The 26555-nt window shown below is 49.9% G+C and overlaps 8 protein-coding genes across 8 annotated transcripts; 3 read left to right on the top strand and 5 right to left on the bottom strand.

Moving 5' to 3' along the window:
• Positions 1-89: 89 nt before the first annotated feature.
• POX_a01228 (uncharacterized protein) lies at positions 90-4008 on the bottom strand (the record flags this gene model as incomplete). The annotated part of the gene is made up of 3 exons (XM_050110158.1): positions 90-365; positions 422-706; positions 775-4008. The coding sequence occupies 3 exons, from the start codon at positions 4006-4008 to the stop codon at positions 90-92; spliced, it is 3795 nt and encodes a 1264-aa protein (XP_049973926.1).
• A 1340-nt stretch (positions 4009-5348) lies between these two features.
• On the bottom strand, positions 5349-8843 carry POX_a01227 (uncharacterized protein; the record flags this gene model as incomplete). Its single annotated transcript, XM_050110157.1, has 2 exons — positions 5349-5753; positions 5817-8843. The coding sequence occupies 2 exons, from the start codon at positions 8841-8843 to the stop codon at positions 5349-5351; spliced, it is 3432 nt and encodes a 1143-aa protein (XP_049973925.1).
• A 693-nt stretch (positions 8844-9536) lies between these two features.
• Positions 9537-10590, bottom strand: POX_a01226 (NAD-dependent protein deacylase; the record flags this gene model as incomplete). The annotated part of the gene is made up of 2 exons (XM_050110156.1): positions 9537-10162; positions 10248-10590. The coding sequence occupies 2 exons, from the start codon at positions 10588-10590 to the stop codon at positions 9537-9539; spliced, it is 969 nt and encodes a 322-aa protein (XP_049973924.1).
• An 896-nt stretch (positions 10591-11486) lies between these two features.
• POX_a01225 (uncharacterized protein) lies at positions 11487-13869 on the top strand (the record flags this gene model as incomplete). Its single annotated transcript, XM_050110155.1, has 4 exons — positions 11487-11876; positions 11942-12538; positions 12602-13416; positions 13470-13869. The coding sequence occupies 4 exons, from the start codon at positions 11487-11489 to the stop codon at positions 13867-13869; spliced, it is 2202 nt and encodes a 733-aa protein (XP_049973923.1).
• Positions 13870-14685: 816 nt separating this feature from the next.
• Positions 14686-15547, bottom strand: POX_a01224 (uncharacterized protein; the record flags this gene model as incomplete). Its single annotated transcript, XM_050110154.1, has 2 exons — positions 14686-15413; positions 15484-15547. The coding sequence occupies 2 exons, from the start codon at positions 15545-15547 to the stop codon at positions 14686-14688; spliced, it is 792 nt and encodes a 263-aa protein (XP_049973922.1).
• A 743-nt stretch (positions 15548-16290) lies between these two features.
• POX_a01223 (Intermediate cleaving peptidase 55) lies at positions 16291-18383 on the top strand (the record flags this gene model as incomplete). Its single annotated transcript, XM_050110153.1, has 10 exons — positions 16291-16498; positions 16584-16748; positions 16835-16995; positions 17057-17449; positions 17501-17544; positions 17603-17636; positions 17687-17911; positions 17968-18086; positions 18150-18276; positions 18354-18383. 10 exons carry the CDS (start codon positions 16291-16293, stop codon positions 18381-18383), a joined length of 1506 nt encoding a protein of 501 aa, XP_049973921.1.
• An 810-nt stretch (positions 18384-19193) lies between these two features.
• On the top strand, positions 19194-21327 carry POX_a01222 (uncharacterized protein; the record flags this gene model as incomplete). The annotated part of the gene is made up of 3 exons (XM_050110152.1): positions 19194-19688; positions 19818-21149; positions 21211-21327. 3 exons carry the CDS (start codon positions 19194-19196, stop codon positions 21325-21327), a joined length of 1944 nt encoding a protein of 647 aa, XP_049973920.1.
• Positions 21328-22482: 1155 nt separating this feature from the next.
• On the bottom strand, positions 22483-26271 carry POX_a01221 (uncharacterized protein; the record flags this gene model as incomplete). Its single annotated transcript, XM_050110151.1, has 3 exons — positions 22483-24028; positions 24091-24975; positions 25073-26271. 3 exons carry the CDS (start codon positions 26269-26271, stop codon positions 22483-22485), a joined length of 3630 nt encoding a protein of 1209 aa, XP_049973919.1.
• Between the last annotated feature and the right edge of the window lie 284 nt (positions 26272-26555).

The raw sequence follows: 26555 nt of genomic DNA, 5'->3' as shown, positions 1-26555 counted from the left end.
TAATCATCGATTCCCTCCTCAATCGTATTTCCCAAGGACGAAAAGGGTCGTAACTTTTGACCAGAAGTTCTGTTAGATTTTAGTCCACCTCAAAACCAACCACCGTGTTCCCACAGTCCAGGGCGATATAGGCATTGATCCCGTCGCTCGCTTGATGTTACGCCGTCTAAAAGCTTATCCACTCGTTGGAAATCAATTGGCTTCGTGACCCAGCCATCAAATCCAGCCTCAATATAGGCTGGTCGGTCTTTCTCAGCGAGAGAGGCGGATATTACAAAGATGGGCACCTTGTCGCCCTCCGAAGCGGCCTGGATTTCTTGATACCGTATGATTTTAGCAGCCGACAGACCGTCAACTACAGGCATCTAGATGGTATTAGCAGGACTTTGAAAGAGTGACGATAGGTAGGAGGTCGTCTCACCTGCAAGTCCATGAGAATGGCATCGTATGAATCTGGACTTTGGCCGTACGCAGCAGCACACTCCTTGCCATTCGCAGTCAAACGAATATCGTAGCCGAGCCTCCCGAGACGTCCTTTGAGAATATGGCGGTTAACGGGGTCATCTTCTGCAACGAGAATCCGTAATTTAGCTTCTTGACCTCGTTCCGATGAAGGAGTCTCGAATTCTGATGTTGGGGCTTTCGGCTGCTTGATAGGCGCCCTTGCTTTTTCTTCTTTCTCCTGTTCAGAAGCACTAAACAGACCCTATTGACCACTTAGCTTTGACCGGGGAAGAAACTGACTGGATCAATATTCAGATATCCGTGGCTCACCTCTGTGGGGTTCATCCTCTTTTCCTGTTTCAGAAGCGGTGCTGCCAAACTGATACTCCGTGATTCACCGTTGGTCAGGGAAATCTCGACATCGAGAGAATCATTTTCATTCACTTTAGAGCCTGATCCGAAGAAATCGTTATCTCCACAATGGCACGGTATGCCATGCTCTTGCCCCTTGGAAGTCCGTAGGAGCGAACCATCGGTGCCATTTCGCCAAGTCGACTTAGAATTTCCGCAGTTGCTATGTGGTCTTGTTTGATCTTGATTGGCTGTTTCAGTAGGCAGAGGGAACTTCAATCGGAGCCTGAAGCAACTCCCAGTTCCTTCTTCAGATTTGAGACTGAGTTGCCCGTTCATATTACTAACTAAACGTGCAACCAGAGCGAGACCCAAGCCAAGCACGCTGCCCGTATCAGCACTTTTGGACTTGCAAGGGTTTCCTTGAGATTGATTTGACTTCGTGGTAGGCGCTTTAGTAACGACCTGCTCCAGCTCGCAGAACAAGCTTTCCACCGTCTCTTGAGACATCCCATCCCCAGTATCATGTATCGCGACTTCGAGGGAGATCTGTCCGACTTGGCAAAGTTCAGGTACAATGCACGACTCCACTGTGACAGCACCCGATGAGGTGTGTCGGACTGCATTGCTGATCAAGTTCGTCATGACCTGTCGAACACGTCGTTGGTCTCCAAGAACAGGGGGAAGATCCGTGTGTTGCATCACTTGGAGAGTCACGTTCATCTGCTTTGCCTCTTCCCAGAAGATATTGGTCGCCTCATGAATAGTGTCGGACAAACTGAAAATTTCATCCTTGATGAGATGGTTTCCATCTTCTGCATTTGTCAGATCCAGAAGATCGTTTATGATGTAGACCAAGGATTTTGACGCGGAATGAGATCTTGACAGATTTTCCCGCGTCTCTTGGTTTAGAGAGCTATCTAAGGCAATCTCTAAATAGTTGATGATTGCATTCAGCGGCGTACGAAATTCATGCGCCGTGTTGGCCAGAAGAAGTTTCATCAACTGATCGTTTTGTGTTGCCACCTCGTCTTCATGCCATGCCTTTTTGAATGTGCGATAGAACAGTGCGAGCATGGAAGCTTTGGCATATTCTTCTGGAGACCATGCAAGTGATTGAGATTCGGAGTCTTTCCAGCTCGTATCACGATCAAATTGATAACGAACTCGGACCAAGATGATGAAGTCAGAGCCACTTTCAGAGAGCGGGATATAGAGAAGACTGGCGAGGTCATGGAATCCAGGCGAGTAATTGAGTTCCGAGAAATCGCGAGTGAGATTTGTCGACCACAAAATGGTATCGAATTTCTTCTCTCGAAAATACTCCCCCAGCGCCATCAACTTTTGTGAATCACTCGGTTTCCCTAAAACCTGGACCTTCCCAAGGAGGTATGCCGCAGCGTGGTCGGCACCAAATGTACCCAAAAGGTCTCCAGTGGGAGCGATGACACGTTTCTCGATTCTCCCACCCGTACTAGCCTCTTTTGAAGGCTCGCCATGGGCTTGGAATACAGATGTGTATGACAATCTTTCGATATTACTAGAAACTGCATCGCTAAGCAACCAGCTGACTCGCTGGAGCAAGGGATGCAGCCGCTGATTGCCGTCAAAACTCTGACAAGAGATTAACCCCCAACACTTGCCGAATACCCTCAAGTTGACAGAGAGACATGCACTGGGTAACTCCTCTCTGAAATCACTTTCAGAAACATCGGGAGAAATCGTCAAGTAACAATGCGATAGGTCCAGTACAATCTTGGTGACCGAGGCTCGATATACCAATTCCGCGACACTGTTGCTCTTGCGATATGAAAATGCAACTCTGTTCCTCAAATACTGGCGCTTTAGATCATCAGAGAAACTCGATTCCTGGAAATGCATACCCTGATAGCTCTCAAGATTTTGAGTTTCACCAACAGCATCTGCTAAGACGACGCCACCACGGGTCTCGTTAAAGTGATAAACGGTTATGCGATGAAACTCGAACAGACTCTTGACGCTTTCCACTGATCTTGTGACCAGAACGTCGATCGACTGAGCACTCGATATATTTCTTAGAATATGAGGAAGATCGTTCAATATTTTCAATTCCATGCAGATTGCTTCGTGTGGGGAGCTCTCACGCGCGCTAGACCGCAGCGCTCGATCAAAGGCTCTGTCGTAAACGAACCGACCCAATGAATTCGCTCTCTGGTGATGCGAGTTTTCAGAGTCAAATTTGACCTTAAGTTGCTGAGAGTCTGGATTATCCCATTCCAACTCACAGATCACGTAATTCTTATATGCTTTGCTGGTGTGCATCGTGCACCAGAGTCTCCGACTGGTTCCATTGGAAGATAGGAGACAGAACACCTCGGGGCCAACATCATCGACTTCGTATTCATCTCTTAGAACATATTCGGCATGGGTCCGGAATGTGCTTGCCTGTGACTCTGACAAAATTTCACTAAAAGACTTCAGTTCGATCAGGTCGTCCGGCTTGATGCTCAAAACTTGTTCTGTGTTGCTGCTGGTAACCTCCACAGGGAAATGATCACCAGATTGTGAGACAACAATCAATGCGCCAAAGGGTTGAACAAATATGGGGGCTTCGTCCTCGGTTGAGAACTGTAGGCCTTTGGAGAGACGTGTAGGTCTCAATATTTTGGCTCCCTCCTTGATCGAGTAGTGCAGTCGTTCGTAGATGCCACCGTCTCTGGGTGAAATATCGGAGGGATCGTATTCCGAATTAGAAGGAGGCTGAAGCCGAGACCCTGGCAAAGCAGAAGAATTGATTGTAGGAACCCCAGATGATGAGGAAATCCCGGCAAGTCTCTGCTTTTGTTCGTGCATCTGAGTCAAGTAAGTTGGCCTCGCCGCTTGCTGGTATTTGCACCCATCTTGGCTTCCAGACTTCGAGCCATCGTCGTTCACCAAAGCGCTTCGCTTGAAAGCTTCAGAGAATGGCGACACATTTGTCTCGAGTGAATCCAGAGACGGCGTCGGCAAAATAGATGAAGAGGCCGAATCAACGGAGACGAGTGATCGTACGGGGAAAACGCGCTCTGTAGTCTCGCTGCTCAATTGAGGAAGTTCCCCCTCCAATTCATCCACCTGTAGTTCTGTGACCTTTGCGTCGCCTGTCTTCGACTCGGATGCCTGATTCTTGTTGCTGATGCGCTTGAAGAAGACCTTCCAACCGCCATTATTTTCGTGCTCCGCCGAGCTAACCATGTCTCCTACTCTTCGAGTTTGTAGCGGTTCCTATCATGCAAGGAGTATACCCTATTAAGCGGAAACTTGGTCAGCACCGAAACGTCAAAGACTGGAGAATGAAATGATAGAGGCAAGGTCTCAACAGACTAGCAGACGTAGCAACCACGAAGTCCGTGGCTTACCTGGATGAATCCATGAGCCACAGCACCATTTTCCTTTGAGAATTGACTCACCGATATACCTAAATGAGGACATAAGGAAAGGGAGAAGAACAAAAAGTCTGGATTTGACATCTTCTCCCCAAGAGGCAACTCAGCCTCTCCCAATTTAGCGCCCCAATTGCCTCGAGTGAGGCAAATCCCCGGATGTTGCTTCCCACCGTGTCTCAACACAGGGACCCCATGAGTCTGTGGGTCTGATCTTTGTTTGAAACACATGCCTTGTGAGATAACCTCTGGTCCGCCAGGGACGACTGACGAAAATGCCGTTCAGATCCTTGGAACACCCTCAAAAAATGATGCAAGCTAGAAGTTCGGGATAGGAGCGAGAACCAGTCATCTTCATAGGTGACTGGCTTTTAATAATGGATATCGCTCGGCCGAACTGATCGCCGCAATGATGGCGAAAATTGTGTGCTCACGACCGAATCCAGAGCGCCTCAAATGCCGGGTATGGGTCTGCTTGTCTCGCAAAGTCGAGTGGGCTGAGGTTTTCAATTACGCCGCTTGTATGCTATGGCTGGGATTGACGTGACGAACATGATAGATTAGAGGAGCATATCCGAAAAAGAAAGACAACAGCCATGCCACGCTGCCAGCCATTCCGGGCGCCAACGAGGACTGTCAGCCTATCAACTTGAAAACGAGGATTACCACCGCCTGTACGCAGACGCTGCTCCTGACTGACCACAGTTACGGAGAGTCACCTTCACCCGTCCAAGATCCCAAGGAACTGCGCTTTTCAGGCTTGCCACGGGTGCACGCAAGCAACATCTCGGTCATTCTTTCCGGACCACAGTCGGAAAAGGTCGTTGTGGGAAATCGCAATGCGCAAAGCAATTCGTGGACATGAATGCCGAGCTGAACATTCAACGTATGAGTGGAAAAACTCGCGCTGAAAGGTTATTCCGGGACATGGGATCTAACAAGGCTCGAAGAGTCGACCTAGCCTTATTCAAGTGTAATTCACGATCTCTAAGATGATGCTAAATTGCGAACTGAGACCCCAGCGCCCTAAAACCAAAAAGGAAATGCTCCAATTCCTATTGTCACCAACCAGATTGCATCATCATTATGACACCTTGTCAGTCCCATCAGTAGTCTTCTCCCGTACCACGGCCCGGAATTCCTAGTTTCCGCTCACCAACGCCGACCATACACAGCATCTTCGGGCTTCGATCGATGAGTGACCTGTGGCCGTGTGCGGTCGCGGGGATCGGACCGCGCTGGGGACTGCGAGGCTAGCCCAGCACCGTGATCTTCGCCCGAGCTTAACAGCCGCGTGGGTTGTTTGAAGTCCAAAGTTCCCTGTTTATCTTGGAACTTGTGCTCGGCGTCACGGCCAAACAGAGCCATCATGTCACGCATAGTCAATTTGCCCGCGGCCGCTTTGCCTTCGATGGTCATGTTCGCGAGTTCGCGCTTGCGATCCTGGAGTTCCACAATGCGCTCTTCAACGGTGCCTTTGATGATCATTCGATAGATCTTGACATCTACTGTTTGGTTCAGACGGTGGACACGGTCAATGGCCTGCTCTTCAACAAACTAATGAGAGGGCCGAAGTGTTAGCGTTTTTCAACGAACAGTGGACAATCCAAGTCAACTCACGGGATTCCAAAAAGGTTCCAAGATCACAACTCTGCTGGCTGCGGTCAAATTGAGTCCCAAGGCACCCGCACGGAGACTACAGAGCAAGACTCGAGTGCCACTGTTGTTGCGGAGCTTGTTCAAGCTGGCTTCGCGCAGATCGTTTCTCATCTGGCCGTCGTACCGGGCAAAGCCGATATTGGCCCGCTTCAAGAATGGCTCCACTTTGTCAAGCATGGATGTGAAGACGGAAAAAACGATGAACTTGTATTCACCGGCTTCCTTGTTGAGAAGCTTCATTAGGTGACGAATTTTGGTGGAAGGCAGCTCGCCATTTTCGCCCTCTGGGTTCTCGTAGATATCTTCTTCCGATTCAGATCCAGAGCTAGAATCGTTACTAGAGCTGTCAAGAACCACTGCCCGTGCTTGCTTCTTGCCGATGGGGGATTCGATATCTTCTTCATCCGTTTCAGAATCATCAGAGCCCAGCCAATCCCCGCCACCTTCGGCATCTTCGTCATCTGTGCCTCCAGCCTGGCCCAGACTAGGCATCTTGCGCTGATCTTCAGGAACAATCCATTCGGCTTCTTCTTCGTCTTCATCATCACTGTCAATGACGACCCTCTTGTTCTTACGGAATCGAACCGGGACCGGAGACCCGTCCTCACGTTGGACTTTCTTTGACTTGTGCTTCTTTGAATTGTGCTTCTTTCGCTTGTCTGTTTTCATGAAGTCCGTGTTGAGGTCGGCATCACAGTCATTGCAACGACTAATTCCCTTCGCGGCGTCGCCTTTCTGAAGGTCCCTTTGGCAAATGTCGCACTTCTTTGCCACGACGCTCAAGGCACCGAAAAGATCGGCGACGTCATCCAGATCTGTCGACTTAGATTGAGAGGACTGATTGCTGTTGTTACCATTTTGCAAAAGAACATCTTTGTCGATGGCCAAGTCGCTCTTGACCAGGTCTGGATGATTGCATGATTGGCGGAGACGCAGTAGAAGGGTCAGTGCGCCAGCATAGTCCACCTTGGAGCCACCCATAATTTCCTCTAATCGATTCTCAGTTCGCTGTTCGAGGCGCTTGTAAAAGTTCATCTCTCCTTCCATGAACTCGGCATTGACCCTGATGACTTCTCGCTTAACGATCTTAAATCCATTGGACGACTTCTTCTCTTGACCATTTTCATCCAATGCGGTCTCGCCAGGCTTCGGCTCATCGTTCTGTTTCAAGACATCCTTGGTTCGGCGTTTCATGAAGGCTTTCAGATAAACCTGTAGGCGTTGAATAGCCAGACCACCACGGCCGTTGGCCAGTGGTCGGCTGATCTGATCACGCCAGTGGGCGAGATCATTGTAGGGCTTGATGCGTAGGAACTTGATAAGACTCTGCAATTCGTCGAGATTGTTCTGCATTGGAGTTCCGGTCAGACACCATCGGTACTTCGCATCAAGTGCGCACGCGGCTTGTGTAGCCTTGGCATTTCGGTTCTTAATCGTGTGAGCCTCATCAAGAATTATTCGGTACCAATAATTGGCAAAGACTCCAGATTTCTTTGCCTTGTCTGCAGCAGCAGTTCCAAACTCTGAAGTCAGGGTTCCGTATGTGGTGATAACGACGTCGTATGAGGGAAGGTCCTTGGAGGTCTTGGTGCGGTTGGCTCCGTGATACAGACAAACGCGAAGTTTGTTTGCTCTCTCGATCTTGTCGGAAATTTCGGATTCCCATTGTTTGATCAGTGCAAGTGGAGCAACTACTAGGGTGCTCTTGGAAAGCTTGAATGCTGGAGCCGGCTCATCCTCGTCGCCCTTTTCGGTTGTGTCTGAGTCTTCGCTGTGTTCGTGTTCTGGCTTCTTGTGTCGCAACATCAAGGCGATGGCCTGTACAGTCTTGCCCAGACCCATGTCATCAGCAAGAATACCACCCTTGGGGAATATCCCCTTTGTTGTGCGCTTGCCAGTTTCTTTGTCGCACATCCACTTGACACCTTCAATCTGATGAGGCAGAAGTGTAACTTTGAGACCCTCTACAACTCCATCATCTTCCCCTTCCTCTTCCTCCTCCTCTTCTTCCTCCTCCGTATCTTCTCGATCGTCTTCTAGATCAGCTTGCTCATCCGTGGCGCTCTCGCTCTCCTCAGGCGTAGAGACATATTCACCTGGAATTATGTTCTTTCCTTCGGATAGAGCAGAGGGGGCCGCGGACTCTGAGTCGTTCACGGTAACACCTTCGAGCTGGGCAGCCAAATCGTCGAGGTCATCCGTTCCAGCCTTACTAGGCTTGACGAGCACCTCGCTTGTCTCGGGTTTGCCAGGCTTCTGCTTCTTGGAGATTTTCTTTTTACTTTTAGGCTTTGAAGACTTCTCCTCCTCGTCCTCGAATGCACCCTCAAGCAAAGCCTTGATGTTTTCTGTAGCTTTTTCAGAATCGACATACCCATGCACATCAATGGCACCAAAGCTTGTAGAGGGAGTCTTGGAACTCGGAAAAGACGACTGCTCATCCTTCGTCAAATCGATAAAGGCCTGGAGATTTTTTGAAGCGTTCGAAGGCTTTGGCGCAGTGCCCGTGGACATGAAAAGAGGTCTTGGGGCCCGAGGTGTTGTCCAGTCCATGTTCCCCGGCCTTTTGATTGGAGTTGCACCCGCGCCTCCACTAAAGCCTTTCTTCTCGCCATAGGCAGAGGATCTCACAGCTTTGAACGGATCGAACGGGCCGCGCTTGGCTGGGGTCGAAGCAACCGCTGGTGGGGCGCGTTGGCCCTGAGAAACACCATACCGCGGCTGCCCATAAGCCTGGCTCGAGCCTTGCTGCTGACCTCGAGATTGATCGCGGTGATGCTCTGCACGAGGACGATTCGGTTTCGGGATGTTGAATAAATGATTTGACTGGGTCGATCTATTTGCTTGAGGAGGTTGTGTTGACTGTTGGGGCTTGCCCATTGGTGAAGGTTTTCCAAATTCTGGTTGTTGAGACAATGTCTTCCGATGCTGCTCGTTTGGCTTGCCCGGAGTCTTGGGCTCTGTCGGTGCGTTGCTTTCTCTCGCCATCTTCGCTGCACCAAACCGTCCTCGAAAGATAAATGTGAGCCAAAGACTTTGGTTGTTAAGGTGAAAATTCGGATTGGTCGTTGGAATCCGACAAAGGCGCAGAAATGTCCCGTCCGCGTCAGAGTCGATGGGCGCAGTTTGTTGTTAAGCTGAACGTGTTACTTCGATGTTAGCCAATGTGCAGCTCCGTGGCTGGTCCATTTTGTGACAAGCGCGTCACATTCAGTTGACTTGACTATCGATCCAGTTGCAACATATTAATGAAGATCTGAATTTTCAAACTTACCTCTAGCAAATGTACTCGAGGCGACAGCGGTTGGCGAAGATAGTGGGGGAGGGGAAATCCAAAATGAACGAAGATCGATTATCGGAATCGTTATCGATAATCGCCTTTTTTTTGTTTTGGTGTGCCAAATTGGTCTGACTCCCCAGCAACCGTGTTTGGCCTGAGGAACCAAATGTGTAAATTATTCGGCCTTAACAACTACTGTGCACTCCTACATTGAGCCTGCCAGAGCTTAAAAGCTTTGCGGAAATTGAAGCTGGCTGTATGCGATGAGACTAATTTATTGCAAGCACCAATTTACAGGCAATTTTCGAGGCTAAAGCGGGTCAAGAGCACGCTCGCCCGTGGCTTGATTGATAAGCCCTAGCGGAATCACTGCCCTCACTCATGCGTCCCGGGCTTTGGGCTCAGATGTCCCCGATGACCCCCTTCAGTATTTCTGGTACTACGACGCTCGCGTCCCCCTGGAAAAACCAGTCGCAATCACCTTTCCCATGGCGGGGCATGTCTTTTTCCATGTTTACCAAGGCGACCTTTGCTCCACGATCGCGTGCAATATCAACATATTCTGCAGCCGGATACACGCGTGCACTTGTACCAATGACCAAAATCAGATCGACTGAGGCACTCGCAATCCAATCATCAATCCTTGTCAGGGTATCAGTTGGCAGGGGCTCCCCAAACCAGACGACACCAGGCCGTAGTAAGCCCTTGCATTCTGGGCACCGTGGCAGATCATCTGGAGCTAGCTTGGGAATTGGAACGCTCTCATCGGAGATGTCCATGCTCTTGTAGGGCGGCGTCTTTCCTCCAGACTTGCCGAGTAATGGTTCACTTCGATCATTGTCCTCATCAACAGCAGAGGTGGCTGGAAATGAAGGGTGCCTTGGAAGCTCCAATGCAGGCACGATTGGATCGGAAAAGTCATTTTTTCGTACGTAGTGGCAATAGAATGATGTACATTTGATGTCGAACAGAGAGCCGTGAAGCAAGTTCAGCTGCTCGGAGGGATGTTGCGCTCGCTGCGAGAGCCCTGCAACCCTCAGTCAGCAATCACGTACCTCGGAGTAGATGCGAGGGCATCAAATCAAGCAATTTGATCAGGTAGCGAGAAGTACCATCAGCATTTTGCGAAAGGGTAACAAAATCCTTGTTCCTCCGTGCCAGCTCCGCTAAGGCATGGTGTGCTCTGTTAGGCTGCGCTCGAAGAGCCATGTGCCTGCGATGACTGTAAAATTGCCAGACCAGTCCAGGGTCATTTTCAAAGGCCTCTGGCGTTGCCAGAGCAGTTGCATCGTATTGACGCCACAGACCTCCTGTCCCGCGAAATGTTGGAAGGCCGGAAGCCGCAGAGGTGCCTGCCCCAAGAAGAGCGAGAATCCGCCGGCAGCCTTTCAGATATTCAGAGAAGCTCTGGATATCTGCTGATGGCGTCACAGCCTTCCTAGCACTGGAGGCCATTATAGTTCGCTGGATACGGAAAACAGTGATGCGATGGACAATTCGAGTATTGGCGCTGGACTGAGAGAGCATGCGGAAGACGAAGACCGCCCGATGACGTGGGGCAGCGGATGTAGTACCAGTGACGGAGTCGTAGGGGCACGGAGATGGCAACCACACCACAATTGTGCGTGGCTTTTGCAGGGAGAACCGTGGTCTTTTCACCCAGTACTTCAGACACCGTAGCCAGAGCCGGCTTCCTCGATATACGTACCTACATGCACAAGACTGTCCAATGCGTGTATGAGGGAGCGGGGGTACCTATAAATAAACCTTTAGAGAACAGTGTCTGGGTCACCTCGACAAACCAAAATGCCAGATTCTCCAACCCATGAGAGCCACGTATAGGCTTAACAAGGATATGAAGAGCAATTTTGCACCACTAGCAGCTGAGTCAACGTAAAAAATAATTTCTCTAGGAAAAACAGGCCTATTCTGACCTACCCAGAACGAAACGATGATCTAGGTCTAAGTATCTTCCATACCAGGGAAGGACGCTGTGCCATGTCGTCTATCTATATTGGGACACTGTAGGCAGGAATGGATGTTCCACATATTATCTTTGCAATCGCGATGCACTAAAAGGAAATCTCCATTGATATACAAGTACCTCACGGATCGGAGGCGAGGCTTGCCCGTTTGCGCAGGTACTTGCCGCTTGTGTCATGCGTCTTTTTTGTCGCTCTTGCTCTCAATTTCGATCTTATTCCCTACCTAAATCCTCGCTGCTCAAGGATATAAACCAATCTCTCAGGCTGTTCCCGTCATTTTTGTACCTGTTCACTCTCACAAATTCCCAAGAGCCCCATCATACTGTCTTCTGAGTTGCTCTTTTCACGCTCATCATAACAAGAACCATGATTTCCACCAGGGAATCAACTTCCAAAACCGACTCCATGCTAGCGGACCCTCTGCTTCTCGAAAGAATTGATAAGCTTTTTGCGTGCAATGTCGGCGAGTACATCAGTCTCCCGCAACTGGTGGTGGTCGGGGACCAGTCAAGTGGAAAGAGTTCTGTCCTAGAGGGCTTGACCAAGCTCAGCTTTCCTCGTGATAGTGGTCTCTGCACCCGCTTCGCAACGCAAATAATTTTCCGTCGCGATACAAACTTGAAGGAGCGCGTGATTTCAGTATCAATTATACCTGACTCAAATCTCGGTGCTGGTGAAGTGGAAAAGATGAGAGACTGGAAGGTTTCTGGTGGCGAGACACTTGGCCAGGAGCGGTTCGTATCGATGATGATGGAGGTATATCTTCAATTTTTGTACTGCTGTCATGTGGTTATTCGAGCCAAGACTGACAAACATTTAAGGTCCATGAGATTATGGGGCTCTCTTCATGTGAAGACGATGGGAAGCCGATTTTTTCCAGCAGTGTTCTTTGCTTGCAGATCTGCGGACCTAACGAGGAGCATCTTAGCGTTATTGATGTTCCCGGCATTTTCAAAAATACGACCTCCGGACGCACCACGAAGAACGATATCACCATGGTCCGTAATATGGTCCTACGCTACATGAACAATCGCCGGTCAATCATGTTGACTGTGGTTCCTGCCAATGTCGATATTGCCACTCAGGAGATTATCGAGATGGCCCGGGAAGTTGACCCTCCTGGGGAAAGGACATTGCGAATACTCACTAAGCCTGATCTCGTGGACAAGGGGGCTGAAAACAAAGTTATCGACTTGATCGAAGATCAGAATGACAACGGACAGCTTGGTTGGGTCCTCGTCCGAAATCTGGGACAGCAACAACTTGATGACAGAAACATCGACCGTGATATTGAGGAGGAACTCTTCCATCAGACAGCTCCATGGACTCGTGTTCGAGCCGAGAATTTTGGTATCAAGGCATTGAAGAATCGACTACAAGATGTCCTCGTGGCCACCGTCCGTCGTGAATTCTCTTCGGTACGTATTAAATGCAACGAACTCTAGCTCAAGAGCTAATTAAGGTTCTGAAATACTCAAAAGGTTCGCAAAGAAGTCAATAAAAGACTGAAGGCGTCTAAAGAAAAACTCCGGTCCCTTGGAGATGACCGTGAGACGGCAGAGCAGCAGCAACGACTTCTGTTGGATATCGTTACGACTTTCCAAGACATTACTCAGCAGGCTCTGACGGCAAACTATGGCGTACGCAAAATATTTGAGGACCCTGGACTGCGACTGGCCACATTAGTCGTGACCAGAAACACTGATTTTGCAGATGATCTTACCGCTCGAGGTCATGAATATGCCTTCGAGCGAGACGAGAACAAGGATGACGCAAACAACGATGTCAACAGCGAAACCGACTGTGAACAAGATTTCAGTGTCGATGATGCCCGTTCCATGACAACAGAGGAGGATTCGTTCTCAAGTCGTAAAGTTGCGGAATGCGAAGATTTGCACGAGATCCTTCATGAAGGTGCTCCCGTCGAGCCTTCGACTCAAGATGGCATTACCGCATGGATCGGCCAACTTTACAACGATGCCCGAGGGTTTGAGATTGGCACGTTCAACCACACGCTTCTCTCGACACTTATGAGAAAGCAGTCAGCTAAATGGCCGAACCTGGCTCAAGGATATGTTAGCGATATCATCTCCCACGTCCACAAGTTCATACAGGCGGCACTTCTGGCTGCAAGCGCCGACAGCGAAATTTCTTCTCGTATCATATCCTTACTGATGGACGATCTGGTGGAAAGTTACCGAAAAGCAATTTCCGTGGCTGATTTTCTTTTGGAAATTGAACGGGCAGGCACTCCGATGACATTGAACCATTACTTGAACGACAATCTTCAAAAATGGTAAGTCTCTTTTTGCAGTAGTGGGATGAATGATATTAATCATGATTCAACAGCCGGGAAAAGCGATTCAAAAATGCTCTAGCCAAGAAAGCTTTTGTAGTTCCGCATAAATACTGTGATGAAACAGTCGTCCGACTCGGCGATGTCCATCACCAAAATCATATCAGCAATTTCGATCACACAGTTCAAGACATACATGATATCTTGAAGTCCTACTACAAAGTCTCTCGCAAGCGGTTCGTTGACAATATCTGCATGCAAGCGACAGATCACTACCTAGTCACTGGACCGAAGGCACCCATGAAGTTGTTCTCTCCTGGCTGGGTGAATAGACTTTCGAATGCCCAGCTTGAAGAGATAGCTGGAGAGGATGCAATGACTAAACGAAAACGCCAGCAGCTACGGAAGGAGATCAAAGACCTGGAGAACGGAAGAAAAGCTCTGATGACTTGAATTGGAGGTGAGAGCCCGGGATGGACTGGCCATAGGCTCGTGAGGTCGAATTTTCACTACTAAGTTGTGGATCTATGGATTTAGCACGAAGCCGAGAAAATCAGACTGCACTAGCCCTTTTGAACACACCTCGAGATAAGAAGAAATTTGTTTTGTTTTTTCAGTCGTGTTCACTTTTGTGTTCTCTCTAGTGAAGGTTTTTCTGGCACGACATGTTTAATTTTCGAACGTTAAGGAGTTGTCTGAGAGTGAAAGAGCTCAAGATGTACCGGAGCCTGATGGTAAATGTCGAGAAATATCGTAATTTCCAAGGCAGAATAAAACCCGGCGATTGGGATAAGTGAGTCGCGAGATAGCCAAAAGATTTGAAAGGTAAAGAAATTTCTATTGAGGAAGTCGAACTTGGCACACAGACATCTAATAGGTACGTAGTACACTGACTGTACTGGAGTCACTTTGCGGGTAGACAGACCCTTGAGCACCGCAGCGCCTTAGTTAGGTGAGGGTACCAGATTAACCCCGAATTTGGAATTCTAACGACTTTCTGCATTTAGACAAGATTCAGTCTCCACGACAATTTGAGAGTTCCAGAACACAAAACTTTCCCGCGAGACTGAATCCGTATATCTAATGAACCTCCATTGGCTTAGAGCTCGACAGAAAAAAGACAATCACCAGAAGCGTATTTTGCAAGATACAGCATGGAAAAGTGAATTCTGTTTGTGACTTGGTTCTTTCGACAGGATGATCGACATGATATCTTTGTGTCAAACCAAGCTCTATGTACAAGAAGGATACCGATCTTGTTCAGTGCTACTATTTCCCAGGAGGCGTCACTTTGACGGCCGACTCGGCCTCTGCACGATTTCGCGCATTCTTCGATGCGATAAACGCAGCGACGTGCTCCGGGACCTCATCCATTTTGCCTTCACCACTGGGAACAGGCTGACCGAACGTCTCCCAGACAGGAATCACGCCGGTCCAGACGCGACTTGTGATCTCCTCGCTGCCAGAGTCCTTTCGTTCATCTGAGACACCTCCATCACGAATCTTCCCACTGCCATCGACCACCTTGACCTTTAAGATGACGGTCGATTGCATTTCCGCACGATCTGGTGGCACGCGTGTGTTGTCCCAACGATCGGCGATGACAGAGTTGGTGATGAGCTTCATTGCCCAGACTTTCTCCTCCTCGTCAGTGACCAGGTTGGCGTACCCGTGCAGAATGGCGGAACGATAGTTGTAGCTGTGTGAGTTGGGGGTAAGAGACAATACCAGGCCGTCGACTTTGGTGGCCGCCACACAGATCGGCAAACCTTCACTCTCGGAGCTCCGAGCCAGGTTCATGATGCGCGAGCTAACATATCCATGGAGGTAGCAGTCCAAGGGCTCGTCAATGCCTGCAGAAGGAAACTCGTAGGATCCCATCTGGCCAATCATGGGGAGAATGGCTGGGAATGGATCATCGGGTCCAGGATTGAATGATACATGCAGCACTTGTGAGTTGTTGATGATTGAGTGTATTGGCCCGAGATCATAGGTTGCTTAAACACATAGCCGGTCAACTTTGATTCATGTTGGCTCAAATAGAAGTTAAAAGGGAATGAAACCAACCGCGATGCTTGTACCGATTGGCAGTATTGGAAACCCGCTTGGGGTAGGCTAATGTTCGACCCATGATGGGAATTTCAGATACACCTTGTGAAGGAAGCGCGCAAGTCCGTAATTCAGTAAGTAAGTTTCCAAAATAAGTGAGCTGTGCAGCTTCGGATTGAGCGAAACTCCAGGTGGAAGTCAAGTCCTTCTTATACTTTGGCAGCTTTCATCCATGCAATAGTAAGCCAGTGGGGGGCCAGCCAAAAATGCTGTACTAGCAGTACGTCAACTAGTGTGAGGCTTCGCAAGCTCAGATGGGCAAGTTTGTCAGTGCTAAGCCCCAGAACTGTTGGCACTCTACTGCAACGTACAATTGCATACTAGTTGCATTCAATGGACCCTGCGAGATCGCCTACGATAGGTTCTTTCATAAAGAGTTCCATTTACTTCAAATGAGTCAGAACCGACTGGCGAGTCCTGAGCAGCTCCCAGATTCAACCTGTGTGCCTCTGTGGATCCCACACTCATGCACGATCAACCAGATTAATCTGGATATTCCTGTTCATTATCATTCAGTGTCTTGCCATTGGATATTGCCCGGAATGAGTGGGACAGTCTATGTACCATCAATGCCTTTTTTTCTACCGGGTCGAAGTTGGGTTGGACAGGCTGTCGCAGTATCAACGGCAAAGGCTTATGCAAAGGTGATTGGCCTTCACCGCCGACAGAATCGCCGACCGTTAGCCCTGTGTATACTTTCCAGATAACGTCCAATCAGTCATTCCAGTTCATCATCATCGTCACCTCGGCTCCCCTTGGTCAAGCATGGCAGGATGCAGATGGGTTGCGAGGCAATGTGCCCGCCAGCTTCGCTCACCTTTGCGTCTATCCTATGCCCGAACGGTCGGCCACAGCGCCGCTCGTGGTAGTATTCCCGCTCGGAGAACATACGCGACCTCCGTGGCCGCCGCGGAGCTTCAATTTGGGCAGCCTTTGCACGAAACGCATCCCCATCTCCTCAGCCCCGGTGAATGTAAGTGACATGTAATCCTGAAACCCAGATACCGCCTTGGGAGGAGAAAAACAAACTTCAGTGGACTGAGCCACAATTGCTGTAGTGACTCCCGGAATCACCGCCGTCGAATATGCGCAGCGTCGGTCCCGTCTCGCCAACAAGCTTCCCAAGGGCGCTGTCGCCGTGCTTGCAGCGTCGGAAGTCAAATACCGAGCCCCCGGAATCTTCCATGAGTACAGACAAGATACAAACTTCTACTACTTGACGGGTGAGTGTACAACTCGGCACTTGAACCGATACTCCTACGCCAGAGTCGAGACAATGCAAGCTAACACATCGGATGGTGACATGCAGGGTTCAATGAGCCAAATGCCCTGGCAGTGATTGGGAACGATGGCTCTGGGGACAATCATATCTTTCACCTTTACGTGCGCGAGAAGGATCCAAAGGCTGAGCTCTGGGAGGGTGCCCGGTCCGGCACCCAAGCCGCAGTGGATGTTTTCAACGCCGATGAGGTGGGTTCGGAGACAAAGCGATAGATGTGTGACGCACTCAATAACACACGGGTGAACAAAGACAGGAAACATCGATAAAATAGCGGATATCCTCCCCAAGATCATCGCTAGCGCGACAGAGGTCTACTCCGACATTCCTGCTTTGGATGGTTCACGATCTTCGCTGCATCGATACCTCTATGGCCCCACCGTTGCGTCCGAAAAGCTCAAGAAAATCGTCGAGCATCGAAGAGTCCGCCCACTCAAGCCCCTCTTGACAGAAATGCGAGTTTGCAAGAGCGAGAATGAGGTTGTGCACATGCGCTTGCTAGGCCAATCATCTGGCAGAGCATTTACCGACTCAATGCGAAAGACATTCGAGACCGAGAAGGACCTCTGCTCGTATCTGGAGTACCAGTTCAAAGCCAATGGCTGTGACGGAAATGCCTTTGTGCCCGTGGTCGCAGGTGGAAAGGTATAGCAAGCTCTTTCCGAGACCCTCCAAGCTCCCAGCTAAACCTCACAGCACGCCTTGAGCATCCACTATACGAGGAACGACGATATCCTTCGGTAAGTGATACTACAAGCCAGAGGTTCCTCTTCGATTTGAGCTAACAAAGTTTCCCAGGGACGGCGATTTGGTCTTAGTTGACGGTGGCGGTGTAAGCTAACTCTCCCATCGACCCCTCTGGATCACTGATTAACGTGGCAGCAGGAGCACGGAAACTACATTTCAGACATTACTCGCACTTGGCCGGTGAACGGCAAATTTACAGACCCCCAACGGGATCTATACAATGCCGTCCTGAATGTGCATCGAAGTTGCCTTGCTCTCTGTCGGGAGAGCTCGAAAATGTCATTGGACAAGCTCCACGGGGTCGCCGAGAGCGGACTGAAGGATCAATTGAAGCAGCTTGGATTTGATGTTTCTGGAGATGTAAGAAGCCCTTCTTTTCACTCTGAAGCCTTGATTGCTCATTTTTCTGTTCGAAGGCCATGGGTATCCTTTTCCCACACCACCTAGGCCATTACATTGGACTGGATGTGCACGACTGCCCCAGCTACTCCCGAGGATATGATCTCAAAGCAGGTAATTGTATTACTATTGAACCGTAAGTTCCCATCTCTTTCGCTCGCGGCTTTTGAGGCCCCGAGACTGAGCTGACCTTATTCAGTGGTATCTACGTCCCTGACGATGAGCGCTGGCCATCGCACTTCCGGGGCATTGGGATTCGTATTGAAGACAGTGTTTGTGTGGGTGATGACCATCCAATCGTTCTCACTCCCGAAGCCGTCAAAGAAGTAAGTCGGCTCGAACACCCATCTTTCCTCCATTTAGTAGGCGTTGTCTCTGACCTCTGGTGTGTTTTTCTGTTCAGGTTGCCGACATTGAGGCTTTGCGCTCATAGAGAGATGGACCTTGATTGTATTTCTAGACAGGAAAGAAAAAAGCCACCTCATATACCCAACAGAAATTGTACAATATAAGCCATTTTATCTTTGATCACAACAATCCTGAATGTGCGGCCTCCTTACAAAGGGGGTGGGTTGCGTGGTGCCTTGTTGGCTGTTCGGTCGGTGGCTGGTCGAGGAGGTTGGTGGACGAAACATGGGCAGATCGCGCGGTACGGATGAATCATACATCGGCTGGCGCGAAGGTTGCCTCTGTAACTCCACTATTTTATGCCGATGCCTGTAAATTCAGATTCATAACGAGACCGGCTCATTCTCTCACTTCAGACACCCCATGGAAAGGAATGCCTTATTGTACAAATACGATGCAGTGACCGTGTTGATGGTTCATGCTTCACGCGGTGGTTGTCCGGCATACGCCAGTCAAAACAAACTCGGGCGGGCTCCACTCCCGCACGACTTTGCCTTTTCGAACGGACTCCCTGCGCCTTTTCCTTCCGTGACGTGAACGACCCAACTACCTACATACTTCCCCTCTCCTACGCTCACTACTCCTTGTCCCCGGGGCTTTTCTCCTCCACTGACCGATCCCGGGCCTTTTTATCTTGTTTGGATCTTTTCTTTCTCGTCTATCACTAACTTGTCTGCTCGGTCTGACCATGATCCTTCTGTGACCTCATCCGAGACCTGCAAGACGTGTGGCACGTCGCGTGCTCAACCTCGAGTACCCCTCTCAGACATCTTCAGCTTGAGGCTCCAAGACATTGCAACCTTCGACGCGTCTACAGTGGCTCGAATTGTCACTGATGGCTGCTGTCTTCGTGCCGCCGTCGCCTCGCACATCCTTGAATATGTCGACTCGCCGCCCACTCGCTAACGTGCCGAATGCTACCAACTCGCCTCACCGGGCTGGGCTCGTCCCAGCTAAACGAGCAAGATCAGGACAAGTCGATATACCGTTTGGTCAACCTCCCCCTAAGAAGCACGTCATGGACGCGGTAGAACAGGATCGAAATCGCCTCATTGTCCCCCAAGGCACCGAGTCAAAGCTGTTTGCGCGTCGAAGCAATAATGCAAACCCTAGTGCATTTGAGAAGAAACTCGTGGCCGCCCGAGAGAAGGAAAGAGTGGTTCCAAGCAAGACGGCCAGAAACGATAGACCTACCGCTGATACCATCGACACGATCCGGCAATGGCAACGGCACTACCGGAAGGCCTTCCCCCAATTCGTCTTTTACTTCGACAGTATCCCCGAGGATGTCCGTCGCAAGTTCTCTCGCCAAGTTGTGGCTCTCGGAGCGGTACGTTGACACTTCCTGCCGTGACCCTGGTGATGAAGGGATCTTGTTCTGGTGTTTGGCATCTCCGGAGGAGATGGGACCGTACATGCTGTATATGCAGGGCCAATTCTGACATTTCATTTGCGGCAGTGTGAGGAGAAGTTCTTTTCTCGACTAGTCACCCATGTAGTGACTGCTCGTCCGATTCCCCCCGAGGCGGTGCACGCAACGACTTCGGCAGACGATGCCAGCAACGAGATCAACAGGGCCGGCGGAGACAACACACAGACCGTCAATCCATCTCTGCTCGAGAGAACCGGAGATGACCATCTGCAAGTCTCGTTGAAGGCCGAAGGTCGCCGAGATCAGGGAAGCATGGATGTGTTGCAAAGAGCACGGCAGATGGGAATGAAGATTTGGGCACTGGAAAAATTGCAACGGATGATTACAACAATCAACGATAATGACATTGGTGGCCAAATTGAGAACGCCTCTCGAAGCAAGCATGTTGGCGGGAGCACTACCCATGGAAAGGGGGAGAACGACCTCTCTCGTGTACTTCGGCAAGAATTGCTCAATGGTCCATCTGATCGTGATCCTTTCGCCTCAATGGAAATGGTGATGTTCAAAGGCCCTTTCATCTACATTCACGACATGAATGAAAAGACCAAACCGGTTATGGTCCGAGAGTACGCTAGAGTCAACAGACGACAGGACGGTGCATGGCCACAGTTCCGGAGCGCTCCTTTGGGCAAATGCCCATTTATCGACGAACCACCAAGCCGGAAGGAATATGACAGACAGCGGCTCCGTCAAGCGCAGAAAGAGAAAAAGGCAGCGCTTCAGAAAGCGGAGGAGTCCAAGAGCAAGGCCTCGGCAACCTTTCACCCTCACACTCACACGCAGCGCCCTATCGAAAAGAAGCCTATTGCGGATGCACCCAAAGCTAAGTGGACCGATGATGAACCTTCCCTCAAACAAGAGGAAGTTTTCGCGAAGCCTAGCCTGGATGATCATAATGAGCGCAAGAGCTCGGAGAGTTTGATTCCTCTCCATTTCCCTCGCGCCGGTCCATTTTACAGTGGCCGGGAGCCTGCTGCGTCTGGGGTGCAGCCATCTAATGTGACGTCGGCGATTCGCTCTCAGATGATCTCATCTACTGCTGCAGCACCTGGTGCCAAGGCTGGACTCAGCAAAGAAGTTCATGGCTTAAAGAGAAAAGTCTTGGAAAAAGGCACTGGCAGCATTGTGCCCGGGTCCATGGCGGCCCCTCAGCGTCCTAGTAACGGATCTGGGTCTTTCTCCTCGAAGCAGGCCGATACCAAGAAAACGAGCTTCGTGGACACAAGCACTCAGGGTGATGGAGCGGGCATCAAGCGGCGACGGGATGACGGGGCTGCCCCCCAGAAGAGTGAGCGACGAAGAGACCCGAAACCTGGGTACTGTGAGAATTGCCGCGATAAGTTTGATGATTTTGAAGAGGTTCGTCAAACTATTTCAAATCGTGTATTCGAGTACCCTGAGATACTGACTTACCAAATAGCACACTATGACACGGAAACACCGGCGATTTGCGCAGAATACTTCTAACTGGAATGACCTTGACGCTTTGTTGTCTGATATTCAACGGCCGAGAGAGGACTGGAACCAAAACGCGTGAACCTTTCATTGTACCATTTCACTTGGCGGTGATATTCAGCGATTGTTTTCCAAAGCCATCTCTGGCGCCCCAGTATCCGTCGATTCCCTATTTCGCTGCGTTTTTGCCTAATTCTGGAGGGCCTCATCACAGCTTCACTCATTACGATGCCCTGCCTTACGGTGCTGCCTTCAAATCATGGCCTGCATGACCTATGATGTTGGTGGTATTCTACATCTGCATTTGGGGAGTTTCATATTATCTCGCTATGCTCTCACATTGAGCAAACCTGCATGGAAGAACACTGTTTGAACACCACGTTCGGCTTGCTATGATTTTACTCTGGCTTTGTCCAAAACATGTTGACGCGCTTGCACATTTCCATTTTCTTTTCCCACGTGTATTTCCTACCTCTACTTTCCCCCGACCGACCCTGCATTAGTCGTCGGGAGCTCCTTCTCTACATTTTATTTTCTTTTTTCCGAGTCCTCGAGAGGAGGAAGGCGCAAAGGTGGCCGTCACGGTCGTGGCTAGGGCCGTATTTTGGCTGCTAGTGCTCGGTGCCAGTGAATCTGGCTGTCCTCCGGGTCTATATTGTTTGCTGGTGCTGCTTCTCTGCGTTCCCTTGGCCGGTCGGCCTGTCATTTTGGACTTCACTTCTCAAAGCATCCACAGTGCCGTTCACTAGGAGTGGACAAGTCTTGTTTCGCCGGCTGAAGTGCGCATTTTATACCCGGCGTTCACGAAGGAGGGAGGTAGTATTGTATTACTTTGCCTTTGGAGCTTCATATGGCTTCATTGGTGACCAGTTTTTAAAATCTAGTTGAATTATTGTGCATGACATCTCGGTCGAGCTTTATAGTCTACTACTGGTATTCTGATTTCTCAAATCTGTTCCGTCCGAATCAGGCACCTGTAGTTCCTCTGAGGAGGTAAGGCGGGGGTCTGATGGCTGTCGCCACTGAGTAGTCTGAGCGCATTGCAGGTTGCTTTGCTCGTACCTGTATGCACGAGCGAGCTACCTCCTTAGTCACATCTGTATGGGTTCGGTGCCAAGTTCGCGGTGTTTACCGAAACTGCATAGCTCGCGTCTCAACCAAAAAACGTCAAATAGTTTGAGTCAAGTTATTCGTCCTCACCAATGACCAGAAAAAAGAGCCCGAGCCCTTCAAAACGTCAATTCTTGACACTGAAAACCCCACCAGTCAACTTATTCCACCATCCCCGGCCACTGTATTTCGCCGAATCATACAGAATCTGCCACATCTCCCTGTTTGGCTGCGTCTCCGACGTGAACTTGTACTGACTCATCTCAGTCTCATCAAATTCACGAGGCTGTTGGATATAATCACCACTCGAAAGTCCCTGAATTTCACAGGTTCTCTTTGCACCTGCGGCGCGCAGGGTCCGAATTACTTCTGGGAAGCACATGTAAGCTTCTGCTGCGCGATGTGGGGGCCCTTGAGTGGTCTCGTAGACGAGATGAGACTCTAGTGCCTTTTTTCGGGCTGAACCTGCTCTGTAAGAGACTAATTTTTGGATGTGAGCGCGACGGCTGATTTCTGCCGAGTGGAGGGCTTGATCGAGGGCCGTCCAGGGAGGGGATTTGGATTCGTCGGTTTGGTTGATGTGTTTGACGAGTCCGAGGGTGAGAAGAAGCTGCACTGTTGATGGTTTCCCACGGCTTGCGGCTGCAATCAGGGTTTCGTGGCATTTCGTATTGGGGAGGAAATGAGTCTCATATGCTCTGTGGATGTTGGGATCGAGATGGAGTAAGAATGTGCGGATCAAGTCGCAGGTGGGTTCGTCCGCGAGAGTAGCGTTATCGACAATTGAATAGAGGATGTCTCGACCTCGAATATGAAGGATACGAGGGTCGGCACCCTTCTCGAGTAGGAAGCGACCTCGTCGTGCGGGATCCAGATTCGTCTCGAGTGCTATGGACAGTGGAGTCTGCCCTCGGCGGTTCTTTGCATTGAGGTCTGGAGGCTTGCAGTGACCGGCCATAATCTCATACGCTGCTTCAAATTCGGCCTCATCGTGGTAGGTCGTGGCTAGTAGATGTAGGGGAGTGTCTTCGTCGAATCTATTGCGAATATCGATGTCGGGTATGGCTGCGACAATAGTTTGAAGAGTCGACAGGTATGATTCGGGATAGTCCAATCGAGGCGCTACGATTGACACCCATGTATGAAGTATTGTGTCGCCAGCGGAGAGAAGCGATGTCTCTATATCGGCTCCAGCCTTTAAGAAGGCGCTAATAGCACCTCCGTTCCAAACGCCCAGTTCGGCGGCAGCAGCTGTTGGCGTCAAAGGAGGGTAGCCTTTGTCTTTTGCGTTGACATCCGCACCAGAATCCGTCAGAGTCTGAATCAACTCCATCATCTTCGCCTGATGGGTTTCCCAGTCCCCATGACGAATCCAGTAATGCCAATGATAAGGGAGATAGCCATGTCGATCAGGAAAGTACTTCGAAATTCCATGGAGGGGATTCCGTCCCATTGAGTCAAGTAGTGTGCCATCGGCTCCATTCGATATCAAGTATCGGACGAGATCTGCCTCGCCAAAATAAGTAATCAAAGCCAAAGGCGTAGATGAAGAGTCGCCTCCGTGGTAAAATGCGTTGATGTCTGCCCCGAGAGACAGGAGCGTGTCCATTGCTGGTTTATGCCGAAAGAAGCAAGCCCAGTGCAATGGTGTACCGTGTGGAAGCTCAAAGGGACTTGATCGACAGGTATATCATTAGCTTCCATTTCACCACCCGAAAAGAACATCTTGACTTACTAATGAAATATCTGGATCTTCTCTTGGAACCCGCCACTGTTATCTTTCACGGCTGGCTCGACAACAGCATTAACGTTCGCGCCGCCATCAACCATGACTTTCGCAATTCTTTCAATTGAGCAATCGGGAATCATGAACAACCAATGAAGTGGCGTGAGGTTTTGCTGAGTTTTGGTGCCTGGACTAGCTCCTCGGCGTAGCAGAAGATCGATTGCTTCAGACTGTCCAGCCTGAAAAGCCTTGTATAAGGGTGTCTCGCCGTTGTCATTCTTCGCATCGATATCCACTCCTTCGGAATTCAACAGGCTCTCTATCGCACCAAGTGCTCCAAGGGTAGCAGCAGCATGTAGAAGCGTGTTACCAATCCGGTCGACGACAGCACCATTCGTTGCTACCCATTCCGCTGCCGTATTTCCGTCCAAGGCCGCTCTGGCCTCTTTCTTGAGCAAGAAGGGATCTGAGCAGAACCCTCCGTGGTTTCGGAACTTCTTTTTGGCAATTTCAATTTTTTCCTTTTCGTATCGGGCTGTGTCTGCGAAGAAGTATCCCTCTGACACTGCTTGCAAAGCCCATCTCTCCAACTCGGTGGCACTAAAACCGGGCGAACGACGATGCGCTGTCATGATCTGCGCATATACAGCTCTTGCTGGTGAATATCCCGTCTTCACAGCATCTTCCAGGTAGGTCAGCATTCGGTCGAGATAGGATGGTTTTTCTCCGGTGATGGTCTGGGCCATCCCAAAGAGGACGTCTCCTCCAAAGGGGGGTCCATCGCTTTCTTTTCCGAGCTGATTCTGGACCTCTAGCTCCGTACGAATGCTCTGATCAAGCCTGTACCAGAAAAGTGGACCTTTATTGTATACTGGATCAATAATGCCGACATGACTGTTTACAGTAGTCGACTGAGTTGATGCGAGCCTGGTTTGCTTGATGAATGAACTTCCTCTCGTGATAGACCTAAGAATTCATAGATTGTGCTTACCATAAAGCATATGCAGGGCAGTCAAGTTTCAGCATACTTGCACTCGGCACCTTGCGCTCCCTTGGATCTTCCGCAAGGAGACTTTTGATACTCTTACCTAGCTCGAGACGAAGATCAGAAGCTATGTCCTGTTGGCCTCTCAATAGACCAGATATCCTCTCTGAAATTTGACGGGGATCTTTCCCCAAGTCAGGAACCCGGCCGCGGCTGGCAAACAGCGACAACAATACTAGCCCGAAGCTATATGCGTCAAATTTGAACATCCACTCCACTGCAAAGTCACCAAAGTCGGTGAGCTTGCCATTGCTCAATTCTGGTGCTCGCCAGGCATCCGTACCGCGGTAGTCAGTAGCAACAACACGTCCATTTGAAGCCTCCAAGTCAAGACAGACACCGAAGTCGCTCAACTTGGCGCAAAATGGCACCTTTTCATCGCGACCAGTAAAGACAAGGACATTCTCTGGTTTCACGTCTCCATGTACGATCCTGAGATGATGAAGTGCTTCCAATCCATTCGCGATGTCCAGTGCAAAATGATATCTGATGTCGAACGAACGCGACTCGGCCTGAAGAAACTCATCCAAAGGCATAATAGCGGCTTCCATAAACAAAACCGGCACTGCCAGATCTGTCGAGGGATAATCAAAACCCCACGCTAGTAGGCTTGTAATATTGGGATGTGATCGGAGCAAAGGATTACACAGAGACAAAATCTCCAATTCTAGCGTCTTGAGCTGCTGACGGTACTGGATGCTGCTTGCAAAACGTTCTGAGGATTTAGTGGAGAGCGGGACTCTGACGCGCTTGATGACCTGTCCCTCGAAGATCGGATCCTTGAAGACCACAAATTGGCCGCCGGAACCAATTTTGGTAGCCTGCGCGTCGAGATTGCCTGATTTAAGGAGACGAGGTCCATGAATTCCGGTTTGCGATAGGATTGTAGTAAACTGGGAGAGGGTGCTCAGGACTGAAGCCGACCCGTTGCGGGTGGCTGTGATTGCGGACTCAAGAGGATCTACCCATGATGCATCCTCGGACGATATATCGATCTTGTCTATCTCGAGACCGAGCTCTTCAAGATCAGTGGAGTGTGAGGACACTCGTGGGCTTGAGGAGAGATCATCATCATCGATCCCGGAATAATAATTGTTGTTATTATCGAGAGAGTCCAGAATGTCCTCGTACTCTTCGGCCATCATGCGCGTTCGCTGGATACCGCAGTAAAAGAGACCTCTTGAATGGCAAGCACTCCAAGTATTTCACTTTGGTCTCTTAGAGCTTCAACCAAAATCGCAACATCCGTCTCACGTGTCAAGGTTCAGCTGCACACGCTGTCAAAAAAAAAAAAAGGAAAAGCCTCATTGGGGCTGACAATGATCCAGCCAATAGCTGGCAAACAACGCATCGCTGCTAGGGCCCTTTTTGGCCTTAGTGCTGACTGTTCATGAGATACAAAGTACGGCAGAGGCTTTACAGCCATTCT

This window comes from Penicillium oxalicum, chromosome I, assembly GCF_001723175.1.
Source record: "Penicillium oxalicum strain HP7-1 chromosome I, whole genome shotgun sequence".
NCBI lineage: Eukaryota > Fungi > Ascomycota > Eurotiomycetes > Eurotiales > Aspergillaceae > Penicillium > Penicillium oxalicum.
This window is presented reverse-complemented; position numbering and strand designations above follow the sequence as displayed.